General features: G+C 35.1%; 2 protein-coding genes across 13 annotated transcripts; one reads left to right on the top strand and one right to left on the bottom strand.

Moving 5' to 3' along the window:
- The first annotated feature begins 1362 nt into the window (after positions 1 to 1362).
- On the top strand, positions 1363 to 6087 carry LOC126603500 (immune-associated nucleotide-binding protein 9). 6 transcript variants are annotated; one of them, XM_050270367.1, is made up of 6 exons: positions 1363 to 1498; positions 2674 to 2927; positions 3094 to 3371; positions 4230 to 4394; positions 4483 to 4617; positions 5680 to 6087. In XM_050270367.1, the coding sequence occupies exons 2-6, from the start codon at positions 2696 to 2698 to the stop codon at positions 5878 to 5880; spliced, it is 1011 nt and encodes a 336-aa protein (XP_050126324.1). In that variant the 5' UTR covers positions 1363 to 1498; positions 2674 to 2695; the 3' UTR covers positions 5881 to 6087. The 6 variants fall into 6 exon arrangements, with proteins under 6 accessions (XP_050126324.1, XP_050126327.1, XP_050126325.1 ...); XM_050270370.1 differs by having other exon boundaries at positions 1419 to 1498; positions 2679 to 2927; XM_050270368.1 differs by having other exon boundaries at positions 1496 to 1685.
- A 1646-nt stretch (positions 6088 to 7733) lies between these two features.
- LOC126603504 (agamous-like MADS-box protein AGL11) lies at positions 7734 to 14831 on the bottom strand. 7 transcript variants are annotated; one of them, XM_050270379.1, is made up of 10 exons: positions 14668 to 14794; positions 13770 to 13795; positions 12945 to 13176; positions 9624 to 9708; positions 9309 to 9370; positions 8943 to 9042; positions 8738 to 8779; positions 8609 to 8650; positions 8145 to 8299; positions 7734 to 7998 (listed from the first exon to the last, which is right to left on the bottom strand). In XM_050270379.1, the coding sequence occupies exons 3-10, from the start codon at positions 13124 to 13126 to the stop codon at positions 7995 to 7997; spliced, it is 672 nt and encodes a 223-aa protein (XP_050126336.1). In that variant the 5' UTR covers positions 13127 to 13176; positions 13770 to 13795; positions 14668 to 14794; the 3' UTR covers positions 7734 to 7994. The 7 variants fall into 7 exon arrangements, with proteins under 7 accessions (XP_050126336.1, XP_050126337.1, XP_050126338.1 ...); XM_050270380.1 differs by lacking the exon at positions 14668 to 14794 and adding an exon at positions 13943 to 14223; XM_050270381.1 differs by lacking the exon at positions 13770 to 13795 and having other exon boundaries at positions 14730 to 14831.
- Positions 14832 to 17279: the final 2448 nt, after the last annotated feature.

Here is a 17279-nt window from a genome sequence, read left to right as displayed (position 1 = left end):
ACGCAGACACACACACACACACACAGAGTACTCCCATTGTTGAAACCCCAATTTTTAAAAATCGAAAACAACATGTGGGTAGGACTTCCAAGTTTTACAACATTGACATCCTAAATTCCCAAGTTCCATCTCATCTTATGAAAAGCCCAAATCCTAATTTCAATTTCACCTAAATATCAAAACCCTAATTTATTCAAGTGCAGATCTCTATGATTCAAAAATTATCAAACCCAAAACAATCAAATCACATAAAACTCAGTAAAATTACCATCTGCAACACAAATACATGCAATTAATAGAAGAATCGAAGTTTACCGTACAACTCAGATGAGGCGAGCCGATGCAGAGACAGGAAGACGCTCAGATGAGGGTGAGGAGGACGAAGATGAGAGAGCACGGCAACGAAGATGAGAGGGAACGTAGAGATGAGGACGAAGGGAAGACAGGATGAAGGGACGAAGGGAAGACACGACGAAGGGAAGGCAGAAACTCTCTCGGTTTGCTCTGGCTTACGAATCCGCTGGGTTTTGGGGTTGCTAGCGAAGACCACCTAAGGAGGTCCTTAGTCCAAGCGAGTCCGAGTTAAGCTCATTAAAGCTAATCCGGTTGCACACCAAACACAGGACTATAGTCTAGTCCAGTCCAAGCCTTGCTAATCCTGTCAAACAAACGTGCCCTTAATTCCTCTCCTAGCATTAGAGATTGGGTTCATCTAAAGAAGCAAAAAGCTCACGAAATTGGGCCAGTAACTAGTGTAGAAGGTCCAACCCAACTCCAGAACATAAGCAACTAGGATGTGAGAAAGACTTTGTGTACACTTATTTTATTTTTATTATTTTAATATTATTATTATTATAAAAGATAGAGTCTGAAACTATTACAATATTTAGAAGATGAAGAAGTTTTGAACGCGGAGTGCATGGATAGAAACACCTTATCTATTAAGATATTGAACACTGTTTATTATTAGGGGAGAAATAAGAGTTCGAAACTGTTATATGTACGTGTACACTATTTATGGTGGGTTTCATGGAAATGAAATAAATATATGTGTAAATTTTTATTTACAAATCTCTTTTATATTAATAAATATGCTATATAATAGTGTATTCGTGTTATATAAGTTGTTCTCGTTAGATAAAGACAATTTTGTTTAGTCTTTAGAGATGTAAAACTCTATTTACATGACAACTCATATGATTTACATATTTGAAGATATTTTTTTTTTCTTGCGAAGATTATTTTCTCTTCCTCTTTCTTATAAAATTGGCCGCAACACAAATTAAAAATCCGAAAAACAATTGACAAAAAACAAATCCCAATAAACATGGAAACCGTGGGTGCAATCTCGGCCGTTGATTGTAATTTTAGCGGGCCCCACAAACGCCAAGGGTCCCTATACAAATACAGGCGATAATAAATAAGTAAACAAGTCTTGGGGAACTTATCATCTCCCCCACTGTGTCGGCGATTGCGACTCTACTCTTTTCCTTTGCAAGTAAGTCATCTCCCAATTCCTAATCCCTTGAACAAATTCTTCTTCTCTTTCGAACCAAATTTCTACTTTTTGTTTGGTTTACGGGAAAATCCAGGTTTACGCTTTCTGCTTGTTTTGCCTCTCTGCGCCCAGTCGAGACTTATTTGGTGCATTATTGGGGGCTTTTCGTTTTCCCGGAAAATCCCAAGTATTTCTGCTTCTGATCTGTGTTCTTAGCGTATTTAGCTGATTCAGGTTTTGGATTTGATTAATTGTTTCTTATTTTGTTGACTGGGGAGTCATCTAGCTTTAATTGCGATGATTATGATTAAATATATTAGATTTACTTTGAAGATTGCAGTACTTGATGATCGTTTGCTTAATTTGCTAGATGTATTCGTACAAATTTGTTTGCTTCTGTCTTGGTTCCTATGCTCTGTTTAGTGGTTGGAAATTGTTTTAAATGGAATTAATAGTGATATGTGAAGCATAATCAGCCTTCGTATTAGCCGAAATTAGAACATCGGGTCGGTGTTTCAGTTGTTTTTAATTTATTTATTTGGGACTGCGTATAATTTGCTACATGTATTCGTACAAATTTGTTTGCTTCTGTCTTGGTTCCTATGCTATGTTTAGTGGTTGGAAATTGTTTTAAATGGAATTAATATTGATATTTGAAGCATAATCAGCCTTTGTATTAGCCGAAAATAGAAGAACGAAATTAGAACATCGGGTCGGTGTTTCAGTTGTAGTTTTTAATTTATTTATTTGGGACTCCCTATAATTGTTCGAAAATTGTGTTATGTTTGTTTGTTTGATTACTTCGAATATTTTTTAACTTAATGGAATGTCTTGCCAGTCCATGGAAATACGTGTGGCTTTTGGGTGCTGAGAAAGTTTCCATTCCAAAGGGAAACAATTCATTGACCATGTTTCAAAATCACTATCTTCTGCTCAGAATAAAAAACGATGTATTGATTAAGGGTCATTCGCATAATTTTGTTTCTATCAAAGAACGGAGATATGACTTCTGAGTTTTGGAATTGTGGTTACATGAAATAGGGATTCATTTATGCAGTGGGTGTCGTAAAAAACATTTTTCCATTGGTCCAAACGTGATTTTTTCCATTGCACGTTTATGCCTTATGTGAAGCATACTTTTTTTTACTATATATACTAACATAACTAGATGCCAGCTCAGGTTTCCTGATTTGCATAATGGGTGGAAGTTCGATTGATGATGACTGGGAGCTTGCTTCACTGACTAGTGCTGTTCGCACTGTGGTCTTAGTTGGACGTACTGGTAATGGAAAAAGTGCAACAGGAAACAGTATTCTTGGAAGAAAGGCCTTCAAGTCCAGGACAAGCTCCTCTGGTGTTACGAGTACTTGTGAAATGGAGAAAACTGTATTGAGAGATGGTCAAGTCGTGAATGTTATTGACACTCCTGGTATAATCTTGCTAATTTGTATTCTTTGTACATTCAATCTGAATATATACATTCTGTCCATTTCTTGGAATAGAGAGACAGATGGATAGGGTAGTTGCATCAATGAATTTAGTTTTCAAAAGCTAATCTTTCTCCCTGTGTTGACTTGTGTGGCACACCACTGCAGGTCTTTTTGATTTTTCTGCAAAGTCAGACTTTGTTGGCAAAGAAATTGTCAGATGTATTGATTTGGCGAAAGATGGAATCCATGCTGTGGTTGTAGTTTTCTCAGTTAGGACTCGCTTTTCACAAGAAGAAGAAGCTGCATTGCGTAGCTTGCAAACTTTGTTTGGAAGCAAAATTATTGATTATATGATTGTGGTCTTTACTGGGGGAGATGATCTTGAAGACAATGATGAGACCTTGGATGACTATTTGGGCCGTGAATGCCCAGAACCTTTAAAGGTTATTCACCAACCTTTAACCTTGTTATTTAACGTTTTGCTTCTTTTGTTTCGTTTCTATAAACTATTATGTTATCTTCACCATTAGTTTTTTATTTTTATTTTTTATTTTTTATTTTTTTTTGCATTTCTTCCAGAATTGATTTTCCTTTTATTTGATATATATCAACAGGGTTGTGCTTATTACTTCCACCTAGTTCTATGATTATCTGGAATTATTTGCTACATAACTTGAATTACTTCACATTATTAAAGTTTCGTGTAGAAACATGAAGTCAAGTTAAAAACCTGTTAAACCCACCCCTACGCTCATAATGGTTTTCCATTTCCTTCATTCTGGATGACCATTCATTTCCTCATAAGCTTACATCATCCTTATTTAAGACAGTAAGAGCCGGACTTTCCGTCTTATTTTATTGGGACAGTTTTCAGCAACTTCATTTTCAGCGTGTCCATGAAATCAGCGGCTCCTTTTTTGTATTTAAAATGGACTCTGTCATTGATCATGTCTTGTTTCTTTGATCCCTTCTCTTCAATTGTCTAGTGTGCTGGAGATCAAAGAATATTGTCCATTAGTAAGCATGGTATAATGGATGATGGATTTTCACTATAGTAGTAGATACAGGAGAAAACGTCAGCCCAGCCTAGATTAGGGAAAACTCTATCAATCCTCGCCCAAACAAGGCCCTATCCTCTTTCTTCTTTAACCATGCCTGAATCAGGGCTTATTATAGTTTGTATTTACGTTTTAATGTATGGTTTGCAACCACGTACGTACAATTTCTTATGTAATCCATTACCATCTTGAATACTTGGATGTTATGTATTAAAAGATTAATGAATTCTTGGATTATTGTAGGACATCCTTACTCTGTGTGAAAACCGCTGTGTGCTTTTTGATAATAAGACTAAGGATGAAAGTAAGAGGGTTAAACAAGTCGAGAACCTTCTATACCTTGTAAACAAGGTCATATCACAAAATGGTGGGCGACCGTACACAGATGAGATATTTGCTGAAGTGAAGGTATTTTATTATTTTTATTCTTAACTACTTGCTTAAATTGTCTTTTTGTTTGTAAATATCATGATAAAGTTTTCGTTGTATCTGACAGAAAGGGGCCATTAAACTTCGTGATCAACAAGAAGAGGTCAACTCCTTGAAGGGGTATTCCAAACGAGAAATATCTGAATTGAAGGATCAGATGCAGCGTGCACATGACGAGCAGCTTAAGCGGATTACTGAGATGGTAACAGATTGCCCTAAGCTTTCACATGCTTTGCTTTTGGATTTAGCTATGGATGTCAATATATTCTTCCAGTTTTCTTACTCGGTTAAAACTAGAATACCATGTTTGGTTGCACTCTTTGACAATGATATTGACCACCACTTGTGTTTTTTTTTAATATGTTGGGACCTATTTCTTATCATATCTAAATCACCGTCCCATGTTTTTCCTTTCCATTGATTGCCTTTGAAAATATTATCACTTGCAAATACCTTGTAGACAAGTTATTGCATATAAGGTTGGGATCAATGAACTCTTGAATGCATTTAGTAGTCAGTCCCGCGGTTGTAGAATACCTTCAGATGAGATTTTGCATAGTTTATTGGTTCTCTCACATAAGTATGGAGATGTACAGTTTTATGCATCATGCGTTACAAAGTTTAGGGATGGCTTCATAAGTTTGCTTTATATTTTTTCATCTGTTCTAATCTCATGTAGTAGTTTAGGTAGAATGAAATGAGTGGAGTGGTCATCAAGAATTGACTTTAGTATTTGCAGAGTTGGTAGTACAAAAAAGTGTTAACAGTTGGAAATTTCCTTCAAGCCATATCTTCTGATATATAGGACTTTGACATCATATGTTTCGAGTTGACATATCTGTTTTGCATGCTTACGTTCTCGTGATATAACAGAGTATGAAGCATGAAACTGGGATCACCTGACGAGTTTGATAAGAAAAATAATTGAAGAGAGTTTTTCTGTAAACTATGGAACAGAATTTTTCTGAAGATAACTTCTTTAACTGAATTTTGTTGTTGTCTTTTTAGTTTTTGTTGTTTGTGGCAGTTGAAAGATTGGGTGAGAAAGACTATAGGGAGGCTTTACAAAATTGGCCTTTGTGTGGCTTACTGATTAATTGCATTATTATTTCTCTCAACATTTATAATTTTTGACTAACCATATGTTGTGATTGAAATAAACGTCTATATGCTTGGGCTTACGTTAATATATATATATTTTTTCCTTTGAAAGAATCAAATGTTGCATTATTCTTTAGTCCTGAAACATGATGATATTATACAGGTCGAGTCAAAGTTAAGAGAGACCACCATGAGGCTTGAGCAACAGTTGGCAGATGAACAAGCTGCACGTCTGAGAGCAGAAGAGAATGCTCAACAGGCTCAGCTGAAGTCTGATGATGAAATTCGAAAGCTTCGAGAACATTTAATGAAAGCAGAGGAGGAGCTTCGTAAAAGAGGTGAAACCAAGTGTGTCATTCTATAAATGCAACTTTTGATAAAGATGCGTGGTAAGGAATCAATCTTTCTCCTCGTTTAACGGTTGGCTAATGTGGAGTTTGCTGCAAACTGTTTGTGACGGCGATTGACAATGATTATGGTTTGAACCTTTTATGTAAATAAATTGGTAGGATGCTGGGTTTACTATTTCTGTTTTATACCTATACATATATTTTATATATTTTGTCTGCAACTCTGGCTTACAATTTCAGCATATCCTTCAGTATTGCAACTGAAACCACCTTCACACATACCACCCGTTTAGATTTCTTGGATGAGTTAATCTTTATCTTCGGTTCTCTGTGTTTATTTTACGCAGTTTTAATTGATAGTTTAAGCCAAGAAGGGTCGACTTGAAGAAAAGGCGGCCCTTGCATTTTGAACTTACCATAAGATTGACCCTGATCCATTGGAGAATCCTTAGAGTTTCCTTGCCTAGTGAATTTGATTTGTCAATCGAATTTCCGGTGAGGCAAGAGACTTGCAGCTTAAGTGTTAAGCGTATTTTGTGTGTGTGTGTTGTTAAGTATTTGTAGAGAATGGGATACTTGTGGAGATGGAAAGAAGCCATTGGTTTTTTTTTTTTTTGAGCAACCAATGAGGGTATGCGTACGATGGAAAGATGAAAGGAAATCGGAGAAAAAATAACTGAAGCTTGGAATAGGAACAAAAAATCGCTGACCATAAAAAGAAAAGAAACAAAAAAATCCTTGCCAAATTTTTTGTACCAGCTTCTCCTAGCTTTTTGCGTTGATTCTTATAACGGTGTCTAACTGTTTGATGTTAAATGTGGAACCACAAGTGATATATCGTTGTTCAACCGGAGTTGGGTTACATCTACATTGGTGTCGTTTCCGTTTCTACTAGAAAAATTGTTTGGTTACATTTACTAGAGTTTGAGAGAGTGACGTATCTAGGGTTACGAGCCTTGTATCAAATTTGGGTGAGGTTGCTCCTTTGTAAAATAAGCGCAAGCCTCCCTTTCTACATACATTCAGTGAGACCCAAATTAGGGTACAACAGTTGATATGTCGTCAATAGAGTTGTCGGCCATGGTTGGACCCACGTCTATTAGCGGGTGAGTTTTCTTTGTCTAAACAAACAATATTATGTTTTAATTTTGTACGAAAAGGCAGGGATTGCAGGCACAATTAGACATTAGGATTGTGCTATCTGTATATTTTAAAAAAAATCTTACACCATTTTAAATAGCGGCGTAAGATCGAATGAATTAAAGAAAATTATTAACAAAGATGTATGTGAAGTAAAAAAAAATGGATAGCACACTCCTAGACATTATTCTGTAATTCAAAGAGTGTCTCTTGGGGTGACACTTGGCAAAGAGACTTGGTGACACTCATTTAATTTGTTTAGAGGGTATTTGATAGTCCTTTCGTTTTTAGATTTTAATTTTTGTTTTCATTTTTTTTTTAAATGAAAGATTGTTTGGTAGCTTTTTGTTTTCAAAAGTGTGGTTGGTTTTGGTTTTTTAAAATAAAAAGCTACTTTTTAAAAAATTAAAAATTAAAAATTAAAAATAAATAGTCACAAATTTTCAGTCTTGCACTTTTTTTATTTAAATTGAAAACTGCAATGGTTATCAAAATCGATGATAATTGCAAAACTGGATTGTCGTGTAACGAAAACTTAGTAGTTTTAATTATTGCATCCAATCAACGGAAGGGAAGGTTCTGTGGAAGATATACTAGTACGTGCTAGCATAGATAACACCATGAAAGAAACTGGGAAACCCAGCTACTCATTATCTCATCTTATGTAACGAATAATTCATCATCACTGCCATAATTAAGCTAATTAATTAAATTACGAGACATAGTGTAGTAATTATTCTTCGTAGTATTTAAAAAAAAATTATTCTGGGTAGTACTAGGTACTTAATCCCAAAGTCATATTACAATCCTTACAAATACATAATTAAGCTACTAATTAGAAATCTTGTTGAAAAAGTCAATATTCGTTCCGAACACATAAGAAAAGATAAATCATCATTAGTAATATCTGGATATAATTAAGATGATTGAGGTGACAGAGGTTAGCATTTCCTGCATTTGAAGATTCTGCCTCCAAAAAGCTAATTAATTACCTGCACGTAAACACAACAAAATATGAAACTCAAGATATAAAAAATTTCTGTTTTATTATTGTTTCTGTACGAATTAAATTACAGGTTAAATTATATATATATATATATATATATGTATATATAATTATTAGTAATTTAGTGATTACCCAAGATGGAGAATCTTCTTGTTTTGCTGTGGGAAGGTAGCTCCTCCACCCTCAATGATATTCTGGCTAAAGAAATTGCGCGAAGCTAATGCCTGGATTGCATTCATCTCTGGCACAGAAACCATGTTTGCTTGGTGCCTCTCAACTTCTGATATCTGATCATCGATCCATCGGAAAATTAAACATCGATGTGTATATATCAATAATTTCTGATTTAATTAGCTAGTAAATGTTGGAATATCGTACGTACATTATATTTTTTGAGAACTAATATAAAACATATATAACTTAGAAGAGACTGCATGCATATCAGTTATTTTTGAGTGATTTTAGTGGCTAATTAAACATGAATGTATACACGCACAGATGGGAAAGTACTCTCTTCATCTGATGATTAATTAGTTTCGGCATGCATTTTCATAAAATTAACGTATATGAATACTAATCTCCGCGCTTGCGCATACCTTAGTTCGAAGATAAACATTTTCGTTTTCCAGCTCAATCTCCTACGTACATAACAGAGATAATTGATTATATTTAGAGCATTCACTTCATAGGAAGAGGGCAACTCTTCTTAAATGTAAAAGGTTTACCTTTTTCTGCAAGTACTCAATCTCTGCAATCAGCATTTCATCCTGTTCTCAAGCATCAGATACATACATACCAGGAAATAATTAATTGCGAGAGGAACATTGAAGATGGCCAATTACTAAATTGGAAAATACGCGTATGCAGCATTCTTCGAAAGCCATCAAGAATATCGTATAAATCAATCGTTTAATTGAGTGAATTAATTACCTTCTTGGACCTGATTCTAGTCATGCCTCGTTCAAGCCTATTTTCCAGCTGCTTTAGTTCTTTCACAGTCAGATTACTCAAGGCATCTCCCATTAAGTGCCTACAATTAAGCAATCAATATTTTTATTCATCCACTATATATACAATTAAGCGCCTTGAGATGCAAGCTAGGTCAATTCTATAGAGAAGTATACTTTAATTTCAAAACAAATTGATATCTCTAGGTAACTGATGAAATATGTATATATTTTGGACTATTTTCATGCAGGTTCATTCGGGAGGTTATAAACAATTGCGATCAAATTAATGGTCCTTTTCCAGTTCAATGCATGTATATACAAGGAAATATACAGTGGAGAGGATCACCTGTTATAGTTCTGCAGCATTTGAATCTGTTGCCTCAGTTTTGCCGATTCCTGTTGATAATACTGCATATCAAGACAAAAATGCAGCAAGTATTTCTGTCAATCTGACAAATGCTATTATCCAAAGTAAGTTAATCCATTAACCAGACCACAAGATATGTATCAAACTTCAACAGAAAGGTATATGCAAGGACCAAGGTTTATAAATATATATATAAGATATACACTCACATAATATCTGGTTAGGCATAAAAACTAAAATAAAAATACATTAAACAAATATGTATATGTATATGTGTATATATATATGGCGCACCTGAGCATTAATTTCAGTAATAGAAGTTGATCCTGTGCTATCTGAACATGCCTTCTTGTACCTCTCTATGGTGTTTCTTATACTGCTGCAGGTCAAATTTAAATTGTGAAGTGTCAGATGTGTAAACTGATCAACTTCTTTTTCAAAAAAGTTAATTCCACATGAACCCACAAAAAGGATCTAGGAAGGATAAAAAGAGTTGATGAACCAATAGAATAACTACTAGCACTGTATGGGTTCATAAATTTTTGAAACATTATAAATATAGAGAGGCTGAGAGAGCTAGATATATATAAAATTCATGACAATATATAATTGGAAGTTGTATCTTATGTTAGATGCATTTTGAGGGTGTCAACGAAGTTCGGCTTATAGTGAGCTTAAATATTGTAGAACTACATGACTTTTAAGGGGTGATTCTAAATATATAAAAAAGATTATTAGATACTGTAAACTGCTATTCCATGCCAAATAATGTTTTTCAACTTTCTTTAGCTAAGGCTATTTACAGTCATGGACGGCTAAAACGTACTTAGCCCTTGGCTACGTTTAGCCACTCATAAACCAATATTTTAAAGAATATTGTAAGGCTAAGTCTTTCTTTCTCCAGTCACACATGGCTAAATTTTTCCATCTCTAAACGGGCTTGACTTGGGAAGCACATGATGGGTCCGCTAAGGGACTTGAGGGCTCGTTATATATACCCTGCCGGGCCTGCCCTTTGTTAAATTTAGATTTGATTCTTTTAGCTGATTCATTTTGGTCCTTTGTTAGATACCCTTGACTGAAGATGACCTAAATTTGTATACGACCATATTTGGTTTTGTTCAATAAACAGAACTTTAAGTGCAAAAATAACCTCATGCGATTTCGAGGTGTCAAGCAATGAAGGGGTGGCTGAAAGCACATATATATGTTGGTGAGATGGGACATGAATGAGAGATAGGGCACACTGCCTATGGATAATATATGCATGGCGTGGCTCTCAAGTCAATTCAATCCCTTTTGTGGAGGGCAATGACATATATATATGCACAGCACTGGCCACCACGCAGCCACGCAGATGTCAATTACAAATAAGACACTTTATTTTCTCCCCTACTTTTAGTATTTCTTTTCTCAGATATATACATAAATATATAAATCACCACTTAATAAAACAAACAATTATTTCGAAAGTTTTTTAGTTTTAGGGAGAAAAATGTTAATTCAACAAGGAGGTTTTGTCAAACAAACTAAGAAATGGGAAGCATAAGAGAAAAAATGTCAACTCTAAAAAAGATAGAAGAATAATTCATAAGAAACGAGTTTACTGCTACATAGGTGTAACTCAATTCTGTACAAGTCATTATCAAAAGATATACTGCTATTGTAAAATAAATAGTTCAAAAGTGTTGCAATTTTTAATTTGACATAGCTGTAGATATGTGCTAAAGCAGACAATTTTGACGTTGAAGACGAATAAGACGAAAATTTGACACTGGAAAGCAATTGGGACTTAGGAGGATGTAGGAAGACATCCATGCATGCAACAAAAGACTAAATGTCAGCACAATTACGTACGGTACGTGTAAAACTCCCCATTCATGCAAAGAAACCCCATTGATCAATGAGCTCTCCAAACTCTTCAATTCTGTCTGTTTAACCAAAATTTGAACGGTCAGGAATTTATTCCCTGTTTACCTTCACCTTCACCTTCTTCTTCTTCCATTCATCTTCTTCCTTGTTCATCTTCTTCCCTCTTGATCTCCATCTCTCTCTCTCTCACCAGCTTCAGAATTGAAGGATCTAGAGAGGATCTAGATGGTAGAGATCTAGAGAGGATTTAGATGGTAGAGATCCAGAGAGAATCCCAGTCCAACCCCAAACCTCAAGAGTCAAAAAAGAGTATGGGTGGATCATGGATGGGTCAGTTAACTTGTTCCATATGCATAACCCCCACAAATGCAGCAGCATGGCACGTGCATGTTACCCTTGCATGTATTAAAATAGAAACCCTAGAACTAAAACTGAGCACAGAGTTTATTAGAGTTTCATATTCTTTTTTGCAAAGTGGTAAGTAAATATACATAAATATGTATATATATTATGAAAGTTTTAACCTTTTAGAGTGAAAACCAAAGTGAAGAGTTGAAGAAGCTTTCTCTTGAATTAGAGTACTGCACAATATAGCTAGATAAAGACAAACAGAAGGGTAGTAAGATTTGAAAGCCAGAAATGGAAAGGGAAGACCATCGACACGTTATCATGATATATGTGATCTCAATGCATGCCACTGCACAGAGAGAGAGAGAGAGAGAGAGAGAGAGAGAGAGGGAGAGAGGGAGAGAGGGAGAGAGATTCTAATAGATTTGTAGCCCTAAATATGAAGAAAATGAAGTATCAAACACACCCAACAAGTACTTGATTCTTGTGGAACAAAGTAGGTCCAAATTGGTGCAACTGTTTCCTTTTCATTCACTTTTATGTCTTTGAGAAAACTGTGACTACAGTGGTTTTATAAACACCATATATACAACAGTAACACACACATATGTAGAGAGAAAGAGAGCATTAACTTAGATATTTTTCTTTTTAACGCAAACCCACGCAGACACTTGCAAGCGCTATTTAAGTTGGACTCAACGCTTTCTAAATTATTTTCATAAAATCAAATTTAGTTGGAATAAAAAATTGGGAATTAATAAAGACAAGAAAAATCTCTAATAATATATAGTTGGACTCAAAATATATATGTTGAACAATCTTTAATTATAACCACTCCTACTTTATCTTGGATATCCTCATTCTTAATCATGTCCTCTCTCGGATGAGAAAGGACATGATTACGAGTGAGTATATCTGAGGTAAAGTAAGAGTGACCGCAATTAAAGATAATATGAGAAAAAATTGGTTAAGGTGGTTCAGACATATGAAACGAAGACCTACATATGCTCCTATTAGAAAATACAATTACGAGATAGAGGCTTAGGATAAAAAGGGGTACATGAAGACCTATGAAGACTTAGAAAGAGATTTTAAGAAAAGAAATAGAGAAATTGGAGCTAACGGAAGACTTCTCGGAAAAACCGAGCTCATGAGTGACGTTATAGAATTCATACACCAGACCAACTTAGTAGGATAATACTTCTTGTTGTTGCAATATTGCATAGAGTGATATTTATTAATTATCTAGCGATCCAGCGCATAAATTGTGACCCAAATGTAAATAACTACTTAATCAATGCATGCATGCAAGTGAAGAAAATAAATAATTAATGATAAGTGAAGTGAAGTGAAGTTAAAGAACAGTTAAGGATGAATTTAGTTATAGGATATTACTTGTTGTTAGAGTACTCGTAGAGACGGCCCCGGCTAGAGAAGACAATGAGGGCAATTTCAGCATCACAGAGAATGGATAATTCATATGCTTTCTTCAGCAGCCCATTTCTTCGTTTGCAGAAGGTCACTTGCCGATTCGTCGTGTTCTCAATCCTCTTGATTTCAATCTTTCCCCTCCCCATCTTAATATCTATTTACTTTGATCCGGTCCAAGAGCGAACCAACCTCCTGCCTGTATACATAAAAGAATTTATACAATATTAATAAATAGGATATATATAGTACTAATTTCATATAGATCGTTGCAGCGTGATGATTAATTAAAATAACAAGAATTGATTCTGAATAAAAGAGAAAGCTAGCATATGTGTGTGCATACATACATATATATTACTAAATGGAAAATAAACTGCTAATTAAATAGAACACCCTATAAATCACTATAGGACAGACTGAAAAAAATTTAAAAAGAAAATCCTCTTTGAGATATCTCCTCCTCTCTCTTCTCGAGCTATCAAAGGGAAAGAGATATAGTTGGCAAAATTAAAATTCAGCAGATTGAACTCTGTACATACAACGATTAAGGAAGAAATTTTTTTCTATTAGGGGTTTTATTGGAGAAGATCAAGGACTGAAATTAAGATATTATAAATGAAAAAGATAATTATGATGGAGAATCGATCGGGTGATGGGAGACATCAAGGATTATTGTGTTAGAGACTAAAATAACAAAAGAAAAATAAATCAAGGAAATCAGACAAAAAGTATGATAAGAAAAAAAAGAAATCAGACAAAAAGTTGAGGAGATCTAGAAGTAGATCTCACCGGAAAAGTATGAGGGTTGTAGGCCACTGAAAAAAAAAACAGCAGTTTGATTAATGCGAAGGCCAAACTAAGATAGAAAAAAGTCCATAAATATTTTACCCAAAAACAAAAAAAAAAAAGAGTCCAATATATATTAAGCATAGAAAAAAAATGCCCTATACAAACTCTGGTACCAGAATCTACAACATGCTGAACAAGATTTTGGTAGTCATGGCACCATTAATGGTGCAGTACCCTTTACTAGGAACTCTTTCCTTCTCTCTCTCTCTCTCTCTCTCTCTCTCTCTCTCTCTCTCTCTCTCTCAACCATATGAGAAAAACACAGATCAGTAATATATAGATTACTGAGCTAGCTAGGTTTGTGAGCATGAGCTGGAAGTTAGCTGAAGAAAACTGGGGCTGAAATCATATTCAAAGAAAAAAGAAGAAGGAGGTGGTGGTTCTGCAAATTAATTAGAATACACACACACACGCACATATATATATATATGTTAAATTATATATATATATATATATATATATATATTGCAAAGCCAAAGGCCTAAATTTATATAAAAACGAAGTCTCAGTTATTTTATTCTTGATATCATGTTCAATATGTAAATAAAAAAGTTGACAGAGAAGAAAAAGAAAGTGAAGAAAGTCAGAAAGATGAAGCAACAGATGATATATATTTGGGATCATATATATCAAGAACACTATAAAACCCCGAATTTACATACAAGATAAAATAAATAAATTAAGAAGACAAGATTAGCTAAATAAAAGTTCGGAAACAAAGATCTAGCTACATATGAAATGCGATACGATGAAAAATAATTAGTATTTGGAAATTTGTTTTAGTTTTTCCATGGAAAAATGATGAGATGATTTTGTTTAAACATAATGAGCTGAGGACCTTTACTTAGGGTTCCACAACTCCCCACAACTCCTTTGGGTCTTCTCTTCAATTGACCTCACCTCAGCTTTCGGAAATATCTAATCCCAGAGAAGCCAAAGCTTGTAGGCAAGTCCTCTTTCCCACGCCAATTATAGCCTCTTTCTTACTTTGTCCAACTTTGATTTGTGTGTGTGTGTGAGTCTAGAGAGAGAGAGAGAGAGAGAGAGAGAGAGAGAGAGAGAGAGAGAGAGAGAGAGTTGGCCTTTTACCGAAATGGGATACAAGATGTGGTTGTTTGAGCTGATTTGAACAGCTTTGCAGGTTCAAATTCGCTCCATAAACTGCAAGTTTTGTTCAAATGTTAGTTTATAATTATTTGGTGAAATGAAGAGCTAACCTGACTAAAATGCCCTTAGGGCGTGTTTGTTTGCACTTACTAAGTATCACTGGAATGGACTGGCTTACTAAGAATATTAATCCCATGTTTGGTGCGAGCCAGGATTGTGTTTAATGGGACTACGTCGGACTCGTGCCGACTAAACTCTTCACTAATCGGTCTTAGCGAGACCGCCCATAAAGGATGGGATTGCTAAGACCATCGCTTCGCTTCGTCTGCTTGGTCTTTGTCTTCCTCAACTCACTTTGTCTTTGTCTTTGTCTTCCTCAACTTGCTTCTTCTTCTAGATCCCGCACCAACCGTCGCGCCCTACTCGAGTTTGCCAAGAGCTTCGCCAGGAAGATGCGCCAGCAAGTTTGTCTCTTTCTTCTGCAAGATCGATTGATGTTGATTTGGAGAGGTCGATTGAAATGAATTTGCAGATCCGACGAAGCCTCTGCAAATTGAAAAAAAAATTGGAGATTTTTCTGGGTTTGATTTGAAGAGAAAGTAAGTAAATTAAAAGAAGAAAAATATAGGTTTGAATTCAAGAGAAAGCAAATGCAAAGAAGAAAAAATGTGGGTTTTATTTTTTCTGGTTTGAGTTTTACTGGGAGCGAATCTGGGCGTGAAGAACCAAAGCAAATGAATGAAGAAAAGAGAGAGACCGGGGAGAGAGACGAGGGGAGAGAGAGAGAGTCAAATAAAAATAGTTGTATTTTGTTTTTTTTTTAAGATAAAAAAGGTGTATTAATAATAGTAAAATGAATTAATGAATGATAAAAGAAGTATTTGAACTCTAAACACTCCACTATTCTTATCCAGCTTAGTCAAAGTCAAGTCAGTCTAACTTAGTCTTGAAAGTTAGTTCAATCCGAGGTAGTCAGGTACAACAAACGCATCCTGAATCATGTATGTTTCTTTCATTGGCAAGAAAATTTGGTTTTTATATTTTTATTGAGTCTCACTCTAATCCAATATTATTAATTTTAATAATATCTTTAATATAAAAAGCAATTAAAATAGAACAATAATGTAGTCATAATCTAAGCAAACATCAAACTGGTAACAGTAATGTTTTGATTATTTTGCTTCTTAGTTCGACACTGCACCAAACGTTTCACTAAGCTAGTCTAGCTTAATCTAGTCTAAGCCAGTCCAGCTTAGTCCCTGCAGCTAGTCCAGTCCGGGACAGTCCGATACAACAAACGCACCCTTAAAGAATAAGAGAACTTGCATACAATGAGGTTTATCTCTTCTATGGAGTCTCATTCCAATAAAAAAATGACATGGTTTTTTCAACACGTATCATTATATTGAATTGAAACACTACATGACAGTGAATCCGTTTTATGTAAGTTTCTCTACAAGAATCCTATCTATTAATCTATTTTAGCTAGCCAATGAATTTTTCATCATCGGTATCTAATGCTTGTGATACGTCCTTTTTTTTTCTTCTTCTGGCGATCAAAATATGTGAGGGAAATTTCCAAAATGGGTCAATGGAAATTAATTAGCGTATGACAGATTATGGTATGTTGCTTGTTAGAATCTAGAGAGAGATCCAGTAAGAAAGATAGAGAGAGAAGAGAGAAATGAAATTGTGAATTTCATTACTTGAATAATGTTACACTTTTGGTATATATACCATCATTTACATATAGGATAACTACCTAACTTATTAATTAAGTAAGGTATAACAAACTTCTCACAACAACTCTAACAACACTTACTCAGCATCATTTACATTACTACCCTTAATATCCCCCCCCTCAAACTAAGCTGAGGTAGCCGAAGAGAAAGTTTGTCTTGGAGAAGAAGAAACCGATCCTTGGATAATGCTTTAGTGCAAATATCTGCAGTTTGATCCTGTGTACATACAAAGTGCACTGTGATAGAATTTGCCAAGACTTTCTCCCGAATGAAGTGGTAGTCAATCTCCACATGCTTGGTTCGAGCATGAAAAAGGGGATTCTTAGCAAGAGATATAGCAGATATGTTGTCACACCAAAGTTTAGGAGGACAGGGAAGAACAAGACCAATATCGACTAACAATTTGCAAATCCAAGTTAACTCAGCAGCAGTGGTAGCTAAAGATTGGTATTCTGCTTCAGTTGATGATCTAGCCACGGTGGGTTGTTTCTTAGCACTCCAACTTATAAGTGAATGACCCAGAAAAATACAGAAATCACCTGTGGAACGCCGATTGATAGTGCAACTGGCCAAATCTGCATCTGAAAAACTATGAATACTA

The sequence above is a fragment of the Malus sylvestris genome, chromosome 15 (assembly GCF_916048215.2).
Source record: "Malus sylvestris chromosome 15, drMalSylv7.2, whole genome shotgun sequence".
Classification (NCBI taxonomy): Eukaryota; Viridiplantae; Streptophyta; class Magnoliopsida; order Rosales; family Rosaceae; genus Malus; species Malus sylvestris.
This window is presented reverse-complemented; position numbering and strand designations above follow the sequence as displayed.

Bases quoted from the DNA above. Each gene is read 5' to 3' on its own strand.
- LOC126603500 (XM_050270367.1), top strand. From the start codon at position 2,696: ATGGGTGGAAGTTCGATTGATGATGACTGGGAGCTTGCTTCACTGACT. The intron at 4,395-4,482 runs GTATTTTATTAT...TGTATCTGACAG, and splicing joins AGATATTTGCTGAAGTGAAG to AAAGGGGCCATTAAACTTCG. The intron at 4,618-5,679 runs GTAACAGATTGC...GATATTATACAG, and splicing joins TTAAGCGGATTACTGAGATG to GTCGAGTCAAAGTTAAGAGA.
- LOC126603504 (XM_050270381.1), bottom strand. From the start codon at position 13,126: ATGGGGAGGGGAAAGATTGAAATCAAGAGGATTGAGAACACGACGAAT. The intron at 9,371-9,623 runs GTGCGCCATATA...CTTGATATGCAG, and splicing joins TTACTGAAATTAATGCTCAG to TATTATCAACAGGAATCGGC. The intron at 9,043-9,308 runs GTGATCCTCTCC...GCTTAATTGTAG, and splicing joins ATGCTGCAGAACTATAACAG to GCACTTAATGGGAGATGCCT.